Source organism: Curcuma longa, chromosome 17 (genome assembly GCF_044706935.1).
Source record: "Curcuma longa cultivar G26 ecotype Majalengka, Jawa Barat chromosome 17, ITB_CL_G26_1.1, whole genome shotgun sequence".
NCBI classification, from domain to species: Eukaryota; Viridiplantae; Streptophyta; class Magnoliopsida; order Zingiberales; family Zingiberaceae; genus Curcuma; species Curcuma longa.
Genome location: NC_133877.1, coordinates 2,804,316 through 2,822,967, shown reverse-complemented (window position 1 = coordinate 2,822,967; position 18,652 = coordinate 2,804,316). Strand labels below are relative to the sequence as shown.

At 37.3% G+C, this 18,652-nt stretch overlaps 3 protein-coding genes across 7 annotated transcripts; all 3 read left to right on the top strand.

The window, feature by feature from the left end:
- The first annotated feature begins 337 nt into the window (after positions 1-337).
- On the top strand, positions 338-6,382 carry LOC141848230 (uncharacterized). The gene is made up of 9 exons (XM_074736289.1): positions 338-492; positions 1,710-1,861; positions 2,323-2,446; positions 2,522-2,648; positions 3,256-3,308; positions 3,384-5,715; positions 5,798-5,878; positions 6,119-6,226; positions 6,332-6,382. The coding sequence occupies exons 1-9, from the start codon at positions 338-340 to the stop codon at positions 6,380-6,382; spliced, it is 3,183 nt and encodes a 1,060-aa protein (XP_074592390.1).
- A 1,729-nt stretch (positions 6,383-8,111) lies between these two features.
- On the top strand, positions 8,112-10,570 carry LOC141848732 (putative WRKY transcription factor 26). The gene is made up of 5 exons (XM_074736779.1): positions 8,112-8,402; positions 8,799-8,987; positions 9,079-9,626; positions 9,700-9,861; positions 9,948-10,570. Exons 1-5 carry the CDS (start codon positions 8,115-8,117, stop codon positions 10,354-10,356), a joined length of 1,596 nt encoding a protein of 531 aa, XP_074592880.1. The 5' UTR covers positions 8,112-8,114; the 3' UTR covers positions 10,357-10,570.
- Positions 10,571-11,185: 615 nt separating this feature from the next.
- On the top strand, positions 11,186-18,616 carry LOC141811904 (uncharacterized). Of its 5 annotated transcripts, none has more exons than XM_074699983.1 (11): positions 11,186-11,351; positions 11,507-11,706; positions 11,823-12,004; positions 13,641-14,339; positions 14,443-14,499; positions 15,434-15,785; positions 15,860-16,059; positions 17,371-17,447; positions 17,833-17,934; positions 18,011-18,197; positions 18,279-18,616. In XM_074699983.1, the coding sequence occupies exons 2-11, from the start codon at positions 11,523-11,525 to the stop codon at positions 18,366-18,368; spliced, it is 2,130 nt and encodes a 709-aa protein (XP_074556084.1). In that variant the 5' UTR covers positions 11,186-11,351; positions 11,507-11,522; the 3' UTR covers positions 18,369-18,616. The 5 variants fall into 5 exon arrangements, with proteins under 5 accessions (XP_074556084.1, XP_074556083.1, XP_074556080.1 ...); XM_074699982.1 differs by having other exon boundaries at positions 11,474-11,706; XM_074699979.1 differs by having other exon boundaries at positions 11,467-11,706.
- The last annotated feature ends 36 nt before the right edge of the window (positions 18,617-18,652 follow it).

The following is an 18,652-nucleotide window of genomic DNA, read 5'->3' as shown; positions in this document are numbered from 1 at the left end:
TTTTAGTTCAATTAAAGCTCATTTATGTTTATTAAAATGAAAAAGTTTAATATTGATGAGTTGATAAAGCTTATGAATAATTTATAAATAAATAAGTTATTATTTTTTCTATTTTTTCAAAAAAATATTTTAAATTTTATATGGAAAAACAATAGAAGCTCAGTTAAAATTTTTAATAAAGGAATGAAAAGTTTCCGCTCGGCTGGTTTGCCCATGCTATTTAAGGAACCTTTTGGAGCTCAGAGCTGCTCCAATGGCGGAAACGTAGCAGCAGCAGCTCCAACGAAGAAGAAGAAGAAGAAGAACAAAGAGCGTTTCAAATCGCACCATTAAAGCGATGGCAATGATCAGATACCGCATAAGGAACGAGTATGGCTTGGGGAGCTCTGAACTCTACGGTGCCGCGGATAGGAACGACCCTGAAGCGATTCTGCAAGGCGTCGCCGTGGCCGGTCTAATCGGCCTCTTACGGCAGCTAGGAGATCTCGCAGAGTATGCTTATTTCCTTTCTGATCAAATCCTTTCCAAAGTCCTTTTTATACAATTTTTTTGGGTCTTTTTTGAATTGCGGTTGGGATTTGGTGGATAAGAGACATCGTTATGAGTAGGTAATTTTTGGGGACTGTTGTTATAGCTAGGTCAATGGGATGTGCAATGTGATTTCTTGGTAGCATCATTGATGATATAGCTTCCGACAAAAATCGTCTGTTTTTGTCTTTGTTGATGCTGGTATTTGAACAATTTTTATGGGTACTAGGTTTTTTTGAGATGATTGTATCATTGTAGAAATTGCATCTTTTTTTGTTCTTGAAATTTAGACTTTGTCTCTGGTTATCTCCCTGACGTTCGATGTGTCTCACTTTAGCCTTTTGATTTCACAGAATTACTTCAAATTAGTCAAAATTGTTTACTCCCTTTTGTTGGTTCCAGTCGTCGATCTTGAAATTTCGTGGTTCATTTCTTGGAGCTAAAATGAGATGCTTGAAAATTTAGGGCAAATTTCAACTTTCAAGGGCCAAGAGTGCATGAGATTGGTGCTTCTAGCTAAGTCAAATGTGTAGAGGTTCTCCAATTAATTTCAGAAAATTATTGAGAGGAACTGCAAGAACAAATAAATGTATGAGGTAAAGCTGGTGCCCATGGTGATTACGGTTAAGGAGAAGTTGGAGAATTCAACATTAAATGTGCTAGGAATCAAACCACTGGAACCAGTTGTGGGGATGACTGATGAACAAGATCATTTATTCATAATAAATCTAGCAGTTGAAATTACTCACCTTCTGTTTTTAAATGCTAACTGCAATATGGCCCTAAAAGATAGATGCACCAAGGAACTAGGTGAGGAATTTCTCCTAAAGTGGTGACTTCTGCAAGTGCAATTACTTTTTTAGCTTGAAAAGTTGATGCTAATGGTTTGTATCATTGTTTGTGCTTCTACCCATTATTTCCTTAAAGACATATACTTCCATGTATTTAGGGACGGCAAAGATCCATGGTTTCCATATACATTACAACTTATGGATCATATCTGAATGAACTTGTTATTTAGTTACATGCATTTCCCAATTTATCACACTGAACATTTCATTCTAGGAAGTTTATGTGCTTGCTGCAGTTGCATGGTTAAATCTGAGTACTGATGAACTATCTCCTATATGTGGTTCATGTATCTAATCACTGTGATCTGACATGGACAATTTGCACCGCAGTTTTTCTGCAGAGGTATTTAACGAGTTGCACAAAGAGGTAATGAACCTTACTTCAAGAGGGCACAAACTGATGCTTCGAGTTCAACGTCTAGAAAGAGAGGTTCCATCAATTGAGAAGGGTTTTTTCCCTCAACGTTTCTCTTATAGTGAAGGTATGCTTATACTTGAGGGGAAAACCCATGTTCTATTGCTTCAAAGTCTGAGTAAGGAACCCAAAAAAAAAAAAATCAAATTTGGTTGAACATCAGTTTAATTTACATATTTCTGACCTGTGAATAAACTTTACAAAAGGTAATTCCAATTCAGTTGGATTATGAAGTTTCAAATTACTCGACTGTTTATGTATGGATACATCACGGAGTAATGTCCTAAACTTTCAGCGAGTCATGGTAATCTCATCCAAACCGTTCTTACCAATTTGAGAACTTTAAAATTTGTAATATGAGAATAAGTTAAGACATTCAAAATTCATGAGCCAAATTGATACAATGATTATTCAGTTGCCAAACTGAAGCCTCCCACTTATTAAAAGTTTATGCATTCACAGAAACTTAGAAACCTATTCTTACTCACCAGGCACCTAAAGATTAGTACAAATGCCATTGTTTTGCAGGTATTGATTGGCACTGTAATCTTCAAAAGGGCCACGATCTAGTTAGCAAAGGAGAAATGCCTCGTTCTGTAATGAATGCATATAGATCATGCCGTGGTCCACCACAACTATTCAAGCTAGACAAGTAATATATTCTTCTGTCTTTGATGACTAGTCTTGGAGAGTATATTTCATGTCAACTAGTAGCTCCTTCCTGCAGGTTTGATGTTTCTGGTAATGGAACATGTTTGAAGAGGTACACTGATCCATCTTTCTATAGCATGGAATTGACCTCCAAATTGGAAGAGCAAGATGCTCAAGAAGAAAAAAGAGCTAGCAAAGTTAAGGTGGGTGTTAAAATTTGGATTATGTAAATACCTCCCCTAGAACTTAAGCTTTTAGGAAAGAGCTGAATCAATGGATTTGTGATTTAACTTCCTTCTCATGGCCAAGTCATATTGAGCTTCAGCAGGCAAATAGGACATGCCAATTAAGATTCAAACTCATCACCTGAGTTTAGTGATATATTTCGTAACCAAAAGAGATTATACTTTTAGCCACTGTATTTTTCTATTTGACCTTATTGATGTGTGTTGTTTCTAGTGTTATGTCATATTAGCTAAAAGTTTATCAGAGTAGATCCTGTTTGAATTTGCCAGAGAATGCCAATATTTTTGTTGTCTTGATCGTTAAGAATATATTTCTTGAGACCTGTACCGTGCAAGCATTATCATCATATTGATATCATCTTCTTGAGAAACAACTATCAAAGGTTAGCACAATAGTTCATAGTTCAGTTAAGAGCATGCTCTATTGCAAGTGCTACATGGTTTTTTCAAGAATTCTGTTTTCTTTACTTACCTTTTTCCTACTGTGCGCAATAAAAACGTCTAGTTGATAGTATCATATTTATTCAATAATTTAGGGCAAAAATAATTCATTTCTTTCATGCAGAAGAAGGTATCCTTCGTAGCTAATAGTGAATCACCTGAATCTCTCAGTTCCAGGTATTCATTTCTAAATTTCTTTCCTTTCATAGAAATTATCTACCCGAGCTTGTTTCATAACATGATTTCATACAGATTGCAGCCGTGTACTACAGACCAAATTTTTGACAGACCCTTGCAACATGTCAAGGTGAAATCGAGACAGCTTAATGAATCAATTATCCACACTTTCAGAAATTTCATGGTGAATGGTAGTGTTTTGCATTCGCTGGAGGAACAAATCATTCCTAAAAAATCAGCAAGCCAGTCCACCATGATAAAACCAGGTCACTCAACTGAAACAGATGCAACTGTAGCTGATGCATCTTCCAGCGTAGACAAAGGCTCAACATCTTCTCTTAACAAGCAGGAAATTGCAACAGAAAATGATTTGGAGCTAAAAATTGAAACGAGTGAGTTAAATGAGGAAATGGCAACAACTATCAATAATGCTAAGCAAACTGTAGGCCATTACTCAAGTCATCAAGCTGTTAACAAAGTGGATCAAAACGGATCTTTAGGAGACAACAAAGGTAGATCAGAACACAGTCCTGATTGCTATATTTCTGATGAAATTTCTAGTGAGTTGGGCAACTTCATGGATGCACATGCTACCACGGAATCAGAACTAGAGACAGATGCCGAACAGGTTAGACCAGATTTTCTTGGCATCCATTCGGAAGAATCAGATTTTGATAGTAATGATGAGGAGGAGTTGAAAGCTCAATATCCTGAGCAATATTTACATGAAAACTCTACTTCATCACCAGGTTACTGCACAATATTTAACAAAGGGACTGAAAATCCTTCCTTTTCAGACACTTTAGGTCACTTGGCCGTGCAATTGCTAAAAGAGAATAAAAATGAGTCATGTATCCCTTCAAATTCAGATGTGAATCCAGGCAAGAACATTGGCATTTCTTCAACTACTGCTTTAATAGCATGTGGAGAAGCATCTTGTAGCCATACCAGTGACTTGACAACAATTCCATCGGGTAATATAGGCATCAATGGGATACCTTCATCTTCAGAGAAAATAAGTGACCAAGCTCTCAGACATTTACATGGTGGATTACCACATGTGCAAGGTTCCTCTGAGATTCCTGATGAAGGAAACAGTATAATAGTAACCCAGCCAACTGCTGAAACCTTTGGAATCTTATCTGAAAATTTGTATGATTTAACAAGAAAAAAGCACTTGATGGAAGATGAACCTCCCAAAGGAATTGACCTTAACAGACACATTGAGCAAAGCATGGTGAGTGCTGCTGACACAACTCTCCATTTACAGGATCCACATGAAACTACTCTTCATAGAGTTGGTAATGATGAAGAAATCCCACATGCATCTTCTAGCACGAAATATGTGAAGCTTCAAGAGTTATCAAAAGAAGATGAAGAACCATTGTATACCTCTCCTGTGAATTCAAATGAGACCATCCCAGATGTCGTCCTCCAAAATGTTGTAGAAATATTTAAAGAAGCTTCCAGAAAAGAATCAAATAATGAGCCTAGCAGGATCTCCTTAATAATCTCTGAACTTTCAGATGTAGATGGACTTGAGCTGCAAGTTGAAGGTCATAGAAACTTGATTTTATCAGATATGAATGGTGAAGACCATGAACCTTCTGAGAGAACCTCCCCTGCTAAAAATGAATTGCACGATGATGTAATCAATTCAGAGGAAGCAAGTCCTCACAGCATTGCTGATGATGAAAAATATAGAGAACTTGACATGCCTGAGGCTGAACAACAGTTAAAAATAGCTTCCAGTTCGCCACATTCAGACAAAGATGGTACAATAGAAGATGATAAGAAAATACCCCAAATTGCACAGCTATCGGCTATAACATGGAGATTAACAAAGCCTCCGATGTTACCACTTCTTGAGAATGAATCTTCTCAAGTGTCGCAAGGAGTCAATGGACCAGCAATTGTGCAAGAAAATGATATACATGATACCTTGAAATCTAGTAGAAAAACCATGGGTGAAGTTTTGGCATCACCGCATGAAGAAGACAAGAAGGTGCATGATAACGAGATTACTATATCATCAAGTGACGAGACACATCCCTCAACGTTGTTGGAGGCAACTCCAAGTGTTAATGAGAGGTCCCAGAATGGCGCTGTAAATCTAGATAGAACTCCTACCTCCTTATTGTTAGCATTAGCCATTGAAGACGAGAAGCTCAACCAAATTCATGAAACTACAAATGGAAAGCTTCCACCAACGACACCATTGCCAATGGCAAGGCCTGTGAGATCTGGACATGGATCTCTTTCTTTAGAAGAGAAGACTTCATCCACCTTTCAAGATTTAACTTCACTGACTTCAGAAAGCGAGAAACCACAAAGGAGGGCTCACTCAGTAATCATTAGGCCTAATGACCCCCTGATTGAGTCTGTTGCATCTCATGATAAAAGCAAGGTACAAAATGACAAAGATCCTATCTCCATAGCAATTGCTTTTGCCATTGTTTTTTGCTCTAAATTGATGGTTGCAATTTCAGAAGGTGCCTGAGCTCGTTCATGCCTCGGCTATGCCAAACCGTGACGAAAGAGGATCTTTTCTGGAGCAGATAAAGAACAAGGTTCACATTGCAATACAACTTTAAGCTAAATTCTCGATAGCTCTCTAAATTCAGTTTATCCCATGAAATTCTGAGTCTCTAAGAATTTCAAATTTACCTCCATAAATTGATATCATAAAGTTTAAAGATAAATTTTGGAAGAGCAATTGAGACAAAAACTAAGCATTAGTAGCCGAAATTCAGGTTAAATTTAGTAGAATGCTTAGAGTTACAATCAGATTGTGGTCTTTCCTTCTACAGTCCTTCAGCCTGAAACCGACAGTAGCACCAACTATGAAGTTTAAGGGTGGCCCTCCTACAAATCTCAAGGTCATAGCCATTTTGGAGAAAGCAAATGCAATCCGCCAGGTTTGTCGTCTCTCTCCAATTCAAATCCATCATTAATCTGCTATCCTAAAAAATCATTTTTTTTTCATCCTATTGCCTATGCTAATTGCACCTTCATTCATTCAGGCATGTGCTGGAAGCGACGACGACGACGACGACGACGATAGCTGGAACTAAAAGTCAATTGTATTCCACAAATTTTTATTGGTGCAGAAAAGCTGATGTTGCATGTGAAAGAACAACAGCAGAATGTAAAGCTCGAGGAGGTAAACTGAACACGTTTCATTCTAAATCAGTGAATTTGCTCCAAGATAACAGATTGCATTGTTGTAACTGCTTCTAGCTTGCGAATCACACTGCACAGGATTGATCCAATTATACTACTTTCATATTTCTGTTTTTTTTGGTTAAATGATGTAGAATTATATAGGTTTTCATTTCTTTATGAGATTGGCCGGAAATGTAAACCTAACACAAGTTTTGTTTGATTGTTCCAAATGGAAAAATGAAAACTAAAATGCAGCTCCCCTTCACTTCTAACTCGAGATGTAAACCCTAATTTTCATTAGTTTCTTTCATTTCTGTGAATTTCTTTCTTATATTTGATTTTGACACAAGTAAGGGCAATTTTCTAGCAACAGGTTCATGAAAACTGACCTTTCCAATTTATCCAAATGTTGTCAGGCCTTCAACTTAAAGGCATTTTTCTACTGCCATCTTTATATGCTTGCAAAAACAAATGAGATGAGAAATTTTCATTTCTGATATTAGATTTTGAGATTTGATGGAAGAAATATTTAGGTCATAGGAGTCAATCTTATAAAAATATTTTTATGCCAAAACAACTTGATGAATTTATAAGTTCATAATTTTTTCTCTATTTATTTCCTTTCTCTTTGAAGATGAATAATGCATTCAATTATTTTAACTAGGTTGTTTTTGTTATTTTAATGAAGCATTAATCATAGAAAAAGGAAAATGGTGGATGACATCATAATACAAATATTTATTATATATAAATAATATTTATTTATTTATGTGATGAGATAAGGATGTACTGAATCCTCATCAAATTTGTCGTGTCCGCACGGTCGCCTTGCTGCGCACGCAATTCACTACTTTTCCATGATTCACAGTTTGGTTCCTATACTTTTTAAAGTGCCAAAATCACCCTTCAGAACTTTCATTTTGCTCCAATTTTTATCAAAATTTCACTTTACCACGGTGTCAAATCACCCTTCCTAACTTTCATTTTGCTCCACAATATTAAAAAAATAGTTAAAAATCAAAAGAACATTTCTAATTTTTATTATTATTAAAAGAATATTCGAATGTCAAAATATAGGAAAATTTAACCTAATTTTTCATCCCAACATATTATTTCGTTATCATATTAATTCAACATTATTAAAAATATTCAAATATTAATAAAAATTACTTTAGTATTTATCAAATAAACTATTTTAGTATTAGTTAAAATTAAATTATTCTAATACTAAATAGGTTAAATTTATTAAAACTTTTCTAATATTAATCAAAACTATTTTAACTTAATTAAAATTATCTAACGATAATAACTTAAGCTCAAACGGTCACAAATGTTAATATTCATATTAGATTCGATCTAATTTTGTTTATTACTCAAAATTTCTAAACCTTAACATTAAAAAATAATATCTTTGTATTTTTTATTTGCAAAATTAAAATGGCCTCCATCGCAAACTCTTCCTGGAAGCTTCGCGGTATCCTGCGTCAGCCGCCACCGGCTCCGGTCAAATGCACGTGTTTTGACCAGTTTTGTCTCTCTCTCTAGAAGGCTACTCCCCCTTCTCTCTCTCTCTCTCTAAAACCCCCCTTTAAATTCCAAATTTTCGTCCTCTTTGCTATTTTTTTTCCGTCTTCCTCTCCGATGACTTCCTCCACCGGCAGCTTGGACACCTCGGCTAACTCCACGGCTGCGACGGCGTTCTCCTTCTCGCCGGCCTACTCCTCCTTCACCGATCTTCTGGCTGGAGACGGCGGAGGCGTCCGGTCGACGGGCGGGGACTTCGGAGGAGTGCCCAAGTTTAAGTCGGCGCCGCCTCCCTCCCTGCCTATCTCCCGGCCGCCGGTCTCTCCTTCCTCATGCTTCGCCATCCCAGCTGGGCTCAGCCCCGCCGAACTCCTCGACTCCCCTGTTCTTCTCTCTTCTTCTCACGTAAGTCCACGATGAAATTGGTTCTTTTTAGGTTAATTAACCCTAGCTATTCTACACATGAGCCCTAGTTTTGTTTTGTCATGATTGATTTTAGTTCATTTTGATGCTTTATCGTACTCCAAGTTCGCCTAATTTGATCATTTTTTTATTTAATTTATGATGCTGATACCTGCTTGATCAGTATGTGATTTTCTTAGGAGAAAAATATTGATCTGATTTATTGACACTGGGTTAGGATTTTGTTTTTGTTTTTTTCAAGTTTAGCAAGATTATTTGCGGATAGAATGCTGTCTGTGTGAAGATCAGCAGCAAAAGGGCTTCTATTTCTTAATTGTTTATATAAATTAGATGTTCTCCTTAATGATTAAGCTGAAGATCGCAATTTTTGTTGAACAGATCTTGCCATCTCCAACTACTGGGACTTTTCCAGCACAGGCTTTGAATTCCAGATTCTCCTTAGCTAATTCTCAATTTGGGAACAGACTTGAAAGCAGATCCTCCTCTGACTTCTCCTTCCATACCAACACAAATCCCCAAAGTTATCAGATACCTCCTTACCAGAATCCCTTGGCTGCAATTTCCATGGTATCAACTCTTCCATCTTTTTACTGGATTAAATTGATTATATGTCTGAGCTCAAGTTGCTTAATCTTATTCTCAACTCTATTTCAATTAGGGCAAGAACTCTGAGCTATCTTCCATGAAACCCAGCATCAAAGTTGAAGCTGTGGCTCCAACTCAGGCAAACTCCCAGACCAGCAATGGCAGTACTGAAATCCAACCTTCCCTTCCCATTCAAAACCAGAGGAGGTTGGATGATGGATACAACTGGAGAAAGTATGGCCAGAAACAGGTCAAAGGAAGTGAAAATCCGAGGAGCTACTACAAGTGCACTTACCCCAGTTGCCCCACGAAGAAGAAGGTGGAGAGATCCTTGGACGGGCAGATCACTGAGATTGTGTACAAGGGGACTCATAATCACCCAAAGCCTCAGTCCACCAGGAGGAACTCAACTGCTGTAGCTCAGGCAATCCAGGGTGCTGTGCCTTCTGAAGCTTCTGAGAACTCCTTTGGCGTGCGGTCGGGCACGCCTATTGATTCAGTTCAAACACCTGATGATTCATCAGTGTCTTTTGGCGATGACGAGATTGATCTGAGCTCTCAGAAGAGTAACCAGGGCCGCGGAGATGACTTCGACGAAGATGAGCCTGATTCCAAGCGATGGTAAGGTGTCTCTAACTTTTAGATAGTAATTGTATTAGATCAAATATTAACGCTGTTGAATAATTTGATTCAGGAAGCGAGATGGTGAGACTGAAGGGTTGTCAGCCTCTGGAAATAGAACTGTTAGAGAGCCAAGAGTGGTTGTTCAGACGCAAAGCGACATCGACATCCTTGACGATGGGTATCGTTGGAGGAAGTATGGGCAGAAAGTGGTGAAAGGGAATCCAAATCCAAGGTTAGTCAATGATACTTCCATCCATATTCGTACCAAAACCAAGACTTGCTACAATTATGCTTAATATGAACTTTGCCAATCAATAGGAGCTACTACAAATGCACCACCGTGGGTTGCCCGGTGAGGAAACATGTGGAGAGAGCATCCCATGATATGAGATCAGTTATCACTACCTACGAAGGCAAGCACAACCATGATATCCCTGCGGCCAGAGGAAGTGGCGCGCACCTTCTTACCAGGCCTCAACCAGACAACAATGGCATCGGAACGGCCATTCGCCCGTCCGCCATGGCGAACCATGTCAACCAGATTGCTTCCAGTAACATCTTCAACGGAAGACTCAATGCCGCTGGGAGTTATGGTTTCTCAGGTTATCAAAATTCAGTCAACCCCATCAACCTACAACAACCACAACAAGCACGCAGGGGTAACTTCTTCACCGAAACTAAAGAAGAACCAAATGAAGACTTGTCCATCGATTCATTTCTAAATTAAAAGCTACAACTCAGTAGAACTTGTACATTACGTATCAGATTTTGTTTCAAGTTCAAAGTGATAGAACAACACTGGTTCAATTCGTTCATTGGTTCGAGGCCTTCCAGTTTGCCTACAAAATGGGTCTCTAGTCTTGTACTCCTGTATACAGTATATAGGTTGTATTCTTGTCTCAGTATTCATCTTATAATAACAAAGATGCAATCTTATCTAATTTTTTTTGGGATTAAGCTGTTTTCAAACTATTGTTCTGTCCTCAAGTATAAGTAGAAGATAACTTGTCCCACTTTGGGACTTGAAAGGAGCTTTAGACAGAGACTGTGGGTCATTTTTTGGTCACGATATCTTCGCTAAGTCAGCAATATCAACCTAAACACGCAACTAACAAATTCAATAATGACGACAGAGGTTTATTTTTCATCAAAATAAATTCTTTTTACTGGATTAAAAAAGTATTAATATTCTACTTTGAAAAATTAAAAACTTATAATGGTCATTTTTTAAAAAAATATTGAAGGCATAATATGATTTGTAAGTTAACTTGCATGTTAAACATTGACACAGATAGTTTATAAAGTAACTTATAAGTTAAAATTTTCAAATATTTTTTTAAATAAGAAAATATTAATGTTAAATTTCGAGTATTTGCTAATTTGCACCAAAAATAATTTTAATCATTTATTTTTGATCAATTATGAGTTTATTTATATCTTGAATACAATATTAGTATTTTTCATATTTATAAAACATTTTTAAAAATAATTATTTTTTATTGAAGCGCAAGAAAAATGTTTGCCGTTTAAAAATTGGAACAGAAAGCAGTCGCTCCTCTTCCTCCAATTCGCGACGACATTTCCTCTAAAACCCTAATTCTTTCCTTTCCCGTCCGCTCTCTGTCGGCGATCTTCATCGGCGTCGTGGGTCGCCTTCTGTTCATGACGTAGTGCCCGCGTTCTTCTGTGGATCCCTTCTCGAGTGCTTGTTCAGAGTTACACGTAAGGAAGTTTGTCGCTCTTCTGTCTTTGATCTGTCGTCTGCGTCAATATTGAGTTGAGACCTTTTTTTTTATCTCCCTTTTGCTATTAGTTTTTGTTCTCGGATTCGCTTTAGGGATTAGGGTTCTGCTGACTGCACTGTACTTAAGGCACAGACGGTTTGGGATCTGGATGGACCCCAAGAGTAATACGCAATCGATCCAGGGGGCGGGGTGGCCTCAGCCCTGTCATATGGTAGGTGACGATGGCTCCACGGCTGGGACTGTTAGGAACTTGCGCACGAGTGACCTGGGAGGAGTGATCTTTGGCTGCAAAAATGCGACGATGAAGGAATGTCTTGCCAAGCAATTATTTGGTTAGTGACAACTTAAAAGTTGTGATCTTCAAGTCTTTAGTCTGCACGTAAATGTGTAAGAATAAGCGAGTTGTTGCCTTCTGATTGAATTTGGTCACTGAAATCCTGATTGGCAGGATTGCCCTATGCTCATTTCTCTTATGTGTGCAAAATTGGCCCGGGTCTACCCTTGTTTCTGTTCAATTATACTGATAGGTCAATGCATGGCATTTTTGAGGCTGCAAGTTATGCCCAGATGAACATTGACCCTTATGCTTGGACGGAAAATGGGACAGAGAGAACTCAATTTCCAGCTCAGGTATTGATATGCAATGAGTTATGCATACTATGTTTTCTTTTTAAGTAGGAGCAGAATTATATAATCTGATATAGCTGTTCGTCGTGTCTCTATTATTATTCCATGATATGCTTGGAGGTACCAATTCTTGTGTCTGTCTTTAACTACTTGTTCTGGAAATTTGCATACTTTTCCGTTGGTGTAATAATTTCATATCTACTATTAGAGCATTCTGTAATGCAAGGTTGGGAAGCATCCAACAAATAATTTCAGGCAAAATGCCTAGTTGACTTAGTTGGGTTGCTGGATATAGATCTCTAGTTGACCTAGTTGTAGCCTTGATGCAGCTCAGAGTTATTTAATTCATTTAATCAGGCTTGTGTGAGCAACGTACTTGCAACTTAAGATCAAGACTCCCAGCTTCTGCATAATGCATTAGATAATCCCATACGGCAGCAAGGAAGCCTTTGGAAAATGGATGAGAACTCTTTCCAAAATCAACAGGGCACAACTTAGTGGCACAGTACTTATTCAGATAATGGTTCAGATCTCCTTTTCAAAATTATGTTAAAAGTAGAATTTTCATAGGACAACTACTCTTTTAAAAATTAATAGGGTACAACTTATTGACACAATGGTTATTCAGACAATTGTTCAGATGTGTCTTCCAAATTTTGTTAAAATTGAATCTCCATTGATCCCCCTTCACTCCACATGACACACACAGACCTATGGAAGCACGTACATGTGCCTGTTCGCACACATGCACATTTAATTGTAACAATAATAAGCCATATTTCCTAACTATTTGAAGTCCACTTTGTCGACCTTATCTTGTAGTTGAGATCTATGTAATACCATCTCATTTATAAAACTTGTCATTCAGCACTCTTTTATTTTATATCAATTAAAATTGTCTCCAACCTTTCTTTTACCCTCATCTTCAACTTTAATTAATTCAGGTTGTTTAATGATAGATTTTATATCTTTGAACATATAAATATCATATCAATATAAATTTTCCTCTCTCATAATAACCTCACATTTATGTCCTCACTTTACTCACTGCTGTATGTGCTGTTTCTTTAATAATGATTACCCATGCAACATGGCTAATCGTACTGCAGGTTTGAGATTATAAAAGTTTGTTTAACCTAAGAGGTATACAATAATCCTACAACCCTCCAAAAGCACCTTTCCAATTTGATAGCCTACCATTTGGTCTAAGAATTATGTTTATTGATATGCCATTTTTGTTGAACAATGGATTCAAGATATAGGCTATTCTTATTTGTAACTATGCCTTCATTTCTTTGTTCATTATTGCTGAAGTTATATTACATGTATTTTATGCTAGTTCTGCTTAAAAAGTTTGGTTTCTCTGGTTTCTGTTCATAATTCAAGTTAAACATTTGCTCATATTTGTTTTGTAAAATTGATTTAAGGATCCATAAGTATGCTTGTACCATTTTAACAATTCCTTGCTACTTACATGATTTATTTTTTCACAAGATTTGTTATGTTATAACAATTTGAGGGTGTAATTAGGAAAAGTTTTGCAAACAAATAACATTTCTGTGTCTGTACTTGTTTGGTATGTCATAAGGCTTTCCCTTTAGCTGTTTGTTTGCAATCAAATTACATTTATTTATTTCAGGTTCGTGTGCTTACCAAGACACCTTGCGAACCTCTCTCAGAAAAACAATTCATGACTGTAATTCAGAGCAATTATTATTGTCAAAAACATTTTTGGTTTGAACTGGATCATGCACAAGCAAACAACTTGATGCTTTTATTCAAACCTTTATCACTTCCATCCAATTTCATGAAAGCTTCCTTTTCCTATGACAAGGCCAATTTGTTGTCGAAATGGAAGAGAATTGACAGCCAGGAGAATACAGACAAAATTGGTGCTGAAATAGAGAGAAAATATTCTCCTAAACTTAGAAAAATGGATAAGTTTGAATCAATTGATTTTGGCAATTATGAAAAACTTGATAACTCAAGGAAGGCATCATTCAATGTTCAGGACGAGGGGGATATTGAAGAAAAAATAATGAATTTTGATGATAATGTTCAGGAGCAATATTCAATTATTAACCTTCACCTGGCTGGAGAAAATCCCCTACTGGATCAACAATCCAAGGATGAAGCATCAGTTCCCAACTTGGAGAAAGTTTTGCATGAGCCTAAAATGATTTCAATTGATCATGCATCTTCAGGTTTGTCTTTGAAAGATTGTAAAACTGATGATCGTGTTGCATGTATATTTCCTGAAACGTGCAAAGGGAATATTTTGTTACCACCTGATATGGAAGAAAATAGATCTACATCCGACCTGCCAGTAAATACTGAGGTATTTAAACCTTTCTTTTCACGTAATAACAGCTCCTGTATGCATTCTTTCTTCTTGATTGCTATCTTTTGTCTCTTGTAATGCTTTGCTTTTTTTTTCTTAGTTGGTAGAAATCATCAAAAGATTGACAGCAAGGACTGAGGAATTGGAGAAAAAACAGGTATATCTTGATGTAATCAGATGAATGATGCTGCATCTTTAATGTTGGGATTACACAGACAGAAGGAAATCATTCCAAGTATTGATGCAGTTCCTGAGCACAGCTTGCAATCAATTCTATGGATTAGTCAAGCACATTCCGTATTCCTTCCTTTGTTTACCTTGAGTTGAAAGTGAGATCTTGTAACCGGAAGTGGAATCCACAAATTGAGTTTGTGGGGAGTCGTGCTTGGGAAGGAATAAGGACTGTGCTTGGGAACTGTGTGAATTAGTTTTCTTCTGTCTGTGTAAACACGACATAATTTTCAGAATATTCAAACTAAGGCATTTAATTTTTTATCACTAGAAATCCATAACTTTGATATGATTTGTAGGTTTGCTTAATACATCATATCAGTTCTAATCCTGTGTTGGCATTGCATTTGGAACCAATTTGTTTATAGCAGTTGGAAATTTGGTGTATATCATTCATGGTTTTTACTATCCCATCTAACGGGTATCTCTAGGGGCAAAGTAGGATTTAAATCTTTCTGTCACTTCTTTTTGCCCATACAAAGATATATCTTTTTTTCGAGTGTCTTCCTCTTTGTTAGAGTAAATATTCCCACTTTGCTTATTAGACTATTAGTTACTCTGTTGGGGGCTTATATACGTTGGAACTATTTGTACATACTATAAGTTGAAACTACTAGTTATTCTGTTGGAGGTTTATATATGTTGGAACTATTTATACATAGTATAAGTTGAGAGGAAGAAACTTTTTATTTTAAGAGAAACTTTTTATACAACTTGAGGGGTGGTTTTGGAATTAATAGCTCCACGGTGCTTATTGGGCTGCCAATTAGTATCATCAACATATGCATAGTGTAACTATCAATTTTCTCATTAATAGACTTACTGTTTTGCTCTTAGCTATACCACTCTCATTTTGTTAGGCTGAATCAAATAAAGAATTGCAACATCTAAGGGGTGAAGTCAAGGAATCAGAGAGGATGATTCAAGGATTACGGGATCAAATTAATACACTTGAGTCCAGACTTCACTCTTCTTTGTTGCAAGGAGTTACATATATGGAGCAGTGTCCAGAACATGAAAAAGTCATTTACCTTTTTGGTGGTTATAATGGTAGTTCTTGGTTGTCAACATTTGAATCTTTTTCTCCATTTAATGACAAACTAGTTCCCCTAAAACCAATGAGCTCTCCACGTTCATATGCTTCTGTTGCAACATTGGATGATAATATCTTTGTTTTGGGTGGCGGTGACGGCAATTTGTGGTATAAAACAGGTGCTATTTTGTGTGCTTTCTGATGAATTTTAAAACTGTGTATCACATACCATTGATTCTTTTACTTGATGAAGTCGAGTGTTACGATCATACGAAAAGAGAGTGGACATCATGTCCTGAACTGATTCGTCCAAAAGGGAGTCTTGCTAGTGCTACTTTAGACAACAAGATATATGCTATTGGAGGAGGAGATGGAGTTTCGTGCCATTCTGAGGTTGAGATGTTTGATCCAATGCTTGGAAGGTGGATCTACAATCAGTCAATGCTTCATAAGGTATGTCATAAAGGTGTTCATTTCCTTTGTAGCACTTCCATTATCAATGGTCATATTGGAATTTCTTTTTTAGCTCTTAAAGATGCTACATGAAGATGTGTTGTTTTTTCTTGTCTGTTTTTCTGGCATATTTTTTAGATAATTTTAGTCAGTCATTTTAGCATAACTATTCCTATTCTTGTTGTGGAGAAGTGATTAATATTAACGCTACGTTGGAGATTAGGGAAAGGGAAATAGAACCAAAGAGGCACACCAATTATGTTCTTGTTTAAACTTCAAAAATTTCATTTGTTGATTCAAAAATCACTCAAGGCCTGGTTATTATGAATTCTTGGACTAGATGCTTGGCCCTGCGGGCATCTTATAAAATAAGCAACAACTGAATAATATCCTGGACCATGGAAGGTAATAATCTGGTAAATTAACATCTCATTTATCACAGGTGATGTTACTATTTGGGATTGAATCCCATTTTTGCATTTACAGTTGTGAATGGACGTGGCTGGGCCAGGCATGGCCCTGGCCTGAATTGGCTTGAAACAGCATGTTGGACCAACCACAGCCTAACTCAAATCGATTGGGTCGTGCTCATCCCAGCTCAAGGGTGTGCTGTGCAGGCCGAACTATCCCAGGCTTGCGGACCCATTTTTATTTTTAATTTATTTTTATAAACTATTACAAAATAATAAAAATTTCAGAAAAATTAGAATTTACTATATATGTATATGTTTATATTGGTGGGCTAGGCTTGGCTCGTGGGCAATGCTAAGCCCAATCTTGTGTCACGCCAAGCATGGCCCAGATTTGTGCTGTGCTGGCTCAGCTCGTACATGCTGGGTCATGCTTGGCACAACCCAAATCGTGCTGGACTGGCCATGACCAACCCAGTCCAATAAACACCTCTGGTTGCATGTTCTGCTGCTAAAGCTGAATTGCTATACAGTTTAGTTGAGAAGAATCACCATTGCAAGTTTGAATTCAGTATCTACAATGTCTAAGGCTCACTCGGCTTTTACCAAATCTTGCTTACAGTAAATCTATCAGAACTTGTCAACCAATAATCCACAAGATTGGACCTATAATCTCCTTATAGTTTGTGGGATATGGGTTGATTGTCAGTGTTCAAACTTTTAGTACACTTAAACTTTGTTCATCTCTCTGTTTTCCTTACAATATTTGTGTTTGTTGACAGTGGAGGCACAGTAGTGCATGCATATTATAACAAATTACCTTTCGATCTTCCCATGATTCACTCAGTTTTTTGCCCAAATGTAACCGACATGTGATCCATTGACCAATTGGTTTTTCCAGCGATTTGCTACTGCTGCAGTTGAGCACAACAGAATATTGTATGCTGTAGGTGGATACGATGGGAAAGGTTACTTGACGTAAGTTTTTCTTACAACAATTAAGTTTGAACTGATGATGTAATTAAGCTCATTTTGCTATAATACCATTCCAATGTAAGTCTTTAGTGACTTCAAATATGTTGGAAATTTTAAGTATCCTTATGTAATCAAAGGTTATGTAGGCCATTGAGCTTCTTTGAACATTTATAATTTTTTTTAATTGCAACATTCAATCTCAGTAAATGAGGTGAAAACCAAATATATTTGTTTTTGTATGGATTGTTGATAGTAAATCAAACAATTTTTTTTTTTTTTTTGCTTCTTGTTTAGGACTATTTATTGTTCCACCCGGATGTGCTTTTCAAGATGTGATCTTCAACTTTTAAGCTGAATTAGCTGACCTATGTGAGTTTGACTTGTCCAGGTCAGTTGAAAGATACGATCCACGAGAAGGTTACTGGAGCAGGTTCGCGAGCATGAATCTCAAAAGGGGATGCCACTCATTGGCAGTCTTCCAAGACAAAATGTAAGAAGCAACGACTGAACGAGGTATGCTTCTATCAACGACCATATGCTCTGACCATATTCTTTTCTTGTTTAAGCTATGCCATGGGAGGATTCGACGGGGAGACAATGGTGTCGAGTGTCGAAATTCTTGATCCCCGACTTGGTTCATGGATGATGGGAGATCCACTGAACGTCCCTAGAGGATACACCGCTGCAGCCGTCCTAGGTGATGCAATATTCGTCATAGGAGGTCTCCAAACCACCAGTGACATCTGGGACACTGTAAGTTGCTCAATATACTCTTGCACAAATGTGAGTCATCATCCAACATATCGAACAAACCGAGTTTTATACTGGCGATAGGTGGAGTACTGGAAGGAAGGGATCGGTTGGACCATTTGCCAATCCAAGACATTGGGAAAGAGGTGCTTTTTATCGGCCACCGCCCTGTAAATAAGTCATTGTCTCGATACCGAAGCTTTCTTTTGAAGTGGGTCTCGTTTGCACCGAAGGACGGCGACTCTTCTCTAAGGTGGTGGATTCCACCTTTTGTAGAAGAATGGGCATAGTGTTTCTTTTGGAGTCTCTTTTGTTTTCATTTTAGACGACAGATATGAGAATGCTAATTGTAGTCAAGATTGTGTATCCTTTCAGGGCCAACTAATCATAATTAAGGTTCGTGATGGTGTCATTACTTATAATGATTTTTGTGTTAATATATTTGTCTCAGGATGTAA

Bases quoted from the DNA above. Each gene is read 5' to 3' on its own strand.
- LOC141848230 (XM_074736289.1), top strand. From the start codon at position 338: ATGGCAATGATCAGATACCGCATAAGGAACGAGTATGGCTTGGGGAGC. The intron at 1,862-2,322 runs GTATGCTTATAC...ATTGTTTTGCAG, and splicing joins ACGTTTCTCTTATAGTGAAG to GTATTGATTGGCACTGTAAT. The intron at 2,447-2,521 runs GTAATATATTCT...TCCTTCCTGCAG, and splicing joins CAACTATTCAAGCTAGACAA to GTTTGATGTTTCTGGTAATG.
- LOC141848732 (XM_074736779.1), top strand. From the start codon at position 8,115: ATGACTTCCTCCACCGGCAGCTTGGACACCTCGGCTAACTCCACGGCT. The intron at 8,403-8,798 runs GTAAGTCCACGA...TTTGTTGAACAG, and splicing joins TTCTTCTCTCTTCTTCTCAC to ATCTTGCCATCTCCAACTAC. The intron at 8,988-9,078 runs GTATCAACTCTT...TATTTCAATTAG, and splicing joins CCTTGGCTGCAATTTCCATG to GGCAAGAACTCTGAGCTATC.
- LOC141811904 (XM_074699983.1), top strand. From the start codon at position 11,523: ATGGACCCCAAGAGTAATACGCAATCGATCCAGGGGGCGGGGTGGCCT. The intron at 17,448-17,832 runs GTAAGTTTTTCT...TGACTTGTCCAG, and splicing joins GATGGGAAAGGTTACTTGAC to GTCAGTTGAAAGATACGATC. The intron at 17,935-18,010 runs GTAAGAAGCAAC...TTCTTGTTTAAG, and splicing joins GCAGTCTTCCAAGACAAAAT to CTATGCCATGGGAGGATTCG.